Source organism: Plasmodium fragile (genome assembly GCF_000956335.1).
Source record: "Plasmodium fragile strain nilgiri unplaced genomic scaffold supercont1.68, whole genome shotgun sequence".
Classification (NCBI taxonomy): Eukaryota; Apicomplexa; class Aconoidasida; order Haemosporida; family Plasmodiidae; genus Plasmodium; species Plasmodium fragile.
In genome coordinates, this window is record NW_012192648.1 from 90,259 (window position 1) to 92,411 (window position 2,153).

The window sequence follows — 2,153 nt, forward strand, 5'->3', positions numbered from 1 at the left end:
TTTTTTTTTTTTCTTTTAATATGTAGGCCAGGATTATGCAACTGTTCTTTTTCTCTATATATGCGTAGATTTTTATAGCTATATGGTCCTACTTTTTTTAGTAGGAACGTGCTAATTAGATCCATTGAGTATATATGAGTAGTGCTTTTCTGTTATAAGTGCCTATATATATTTATTTTAAATAACAAATTAATATAAATACTAATACATATAAAATAAATATAGTAATGCAGGAATAATATAAAGCAATTTATTTTATTAGATATTATATAATGTAAGAACGAATTAAGTGCTTGGTATGTTTTGGCATATATTAGGCACGCGTTCATGTTGTCGCAATTCTTAGGGGTTCAATGGAAAACGGGGGGGGGTTCCATGTTTTGAAGAATAAGAACTTGTATATATGCACTAACACTTTATTGTTTTAGTTTGAATATAATAATGGAAGTCCATGGCAGGAGATAGATCATTTATATTCAGGGTATGATGGAATTCTTTCCGGGCTTAAGGGTTTGGGTTTTCACGTTTAAATATACTTTTCTGTTCAACATGATAGGGTATTTTATTTAAAATATTTTAATAATGTGTTCATCATATATCAGGTAGAAATCTGTAGGCCCTTCAGAGGGTAAAAAATAATATTGTAGCAAAGGGTAATGTGTAACGAGCACGAGTGCAAAAAGGTTGTAATGATAGACAATAATAATATGCAGCATGGTAATATATAGAGAATGTTACACTTATTTGTTAAATGAATGCACATAAGCGGAGCACTTGCATGATGTTTCTGCTGTAAGAAAGGTGTTACGGGGTTTATGCACCTGTGTTTCCCGTGTTGTATTAATGTGATATATAGGGGCTTATATATTATCTCAGGATCTATATGCAGGGGAGCTTACATATATTTTTATTATATGATAATTTTTCCTCTTTTTGTGTTTGCGATAAGAATGCATGCAATCTGATACATGTTGATACGAAAAATATATAACAACTAAACATCAAGATGTAGTAGGACCAGCTACATCGTTTAATAAAACTGAGGTTTCAAGGACGCCTGCGGCACCTGTGAGAATGAAATGCATTATAGCAACATCCATTATGGAAGCACTTGTCACAAGAACAACGCATACACGCCCTCTTCCTTTTTCCTGGTGGTCCCTCAAGCTTCTCAAATATTGTGTAATAAATTATCCACATATACCTTCTTCTCCTGCAAACTGGCTGCGACCTCGCATTGATCTATAACAGTCGCAAGGACGGGCATGCACATTTTGGTCCTTAATGGGTTGTTTTTGTAAGGTTCCGTATTCAGTTGTGAGCCTGGTAAATCATTTGTGTAGAGCTTGTTTTGCTTCCAACGCATGTTCCTCTTCTAATATTTTCTGCACTTGTGGCACTTGTTCTGTTCCAAATGTGATCGATTTTTCCTGTACTGTGGGTGTGTCGCGCACTATTCCCAACCAGGGCTTAGGGTTGAGGGTGCAGGGTTTAGGGTTCAGGGTGTAGGGTTTAGGGTTCAGGAATGTAGGGTTCACGGTTTACAGGTTCCGGGTTTCATGGTTTCGGGTTTAGGGTTCATGAATGTAGGGTTCAGGGTTTAGGCTTGAGGGTTCAGGGTTTAGTGTTGATGGTTCAGGGTTTAGTCTTGAGGGTTCAGGTTGTAGGGTTTAGGCTTCGAGGGTTTAGGGGTTCAGGCTTTAGGGTTCAGGGTTCAGGGTCCCGGGTTTAGGGTTAAGGGTTTAGGGTGTAGGGTTTCAGGGTTTAGGGTTTAGGGTTTAGGGTTTAGGGTTTCACGGTTTAGGGTTTAGGGTTCAGGGTTTAGGTTTAGGGTTTAGGGTTTAGGGGTTTAGGGTTCAGGGTTTAGGGTTCAAGGTGCAGGGTTTAGGGTTCAGGGTTTAGGGTTCAGGAATGTAGGGTTCAGGATGTATGGTTTAGGCGTTAGGGTTGAGGCCTGATGGTTCAAGGTTCAGGGTTTAGAGTTCAGGGGTTCAGGGGTTCAGGGTTTAGGGTTTGGGATGCAGGGTTTAGGGTTTAGGGTTTCAGGGTTCAGGGTCCCGGGTTTAGGGTTAAGTGTTTAGGGTTTAGGGTTTAGGGTTTCAGGGCTTAGGGTTTAGGGTTTAGGGTTCAGGGTTTAGGGTTCAGGGTTTAGG

The 2,153-nt window shown here is 39.3% G+C and overlaps 1 protein-coding gene across 1 annotated transcript; it reads right to left on the reverse strand.

The window, feature by feature from the left end:
* Positions 1 to 1,171: 1,171 nt before the first annotated feature.
* Positions 1,172 to 1,366, reverse strand: AK88_04597 (uncharacterized protein; the record flags this gene model as incomplete). Its single annotated transcript, XM_012482207.1, has 1 exon — positions 1,172 to 1,366. One exon carries the CDS (start codon positions 1,364 to 1,366, stop codon positions 1,172 to 1,174), a length of 195 nt encoding a protein of 64 aa, XP_012337630.1.
* Positions 1,367 to 2,153: the final 787 nt, after the last annotated feature.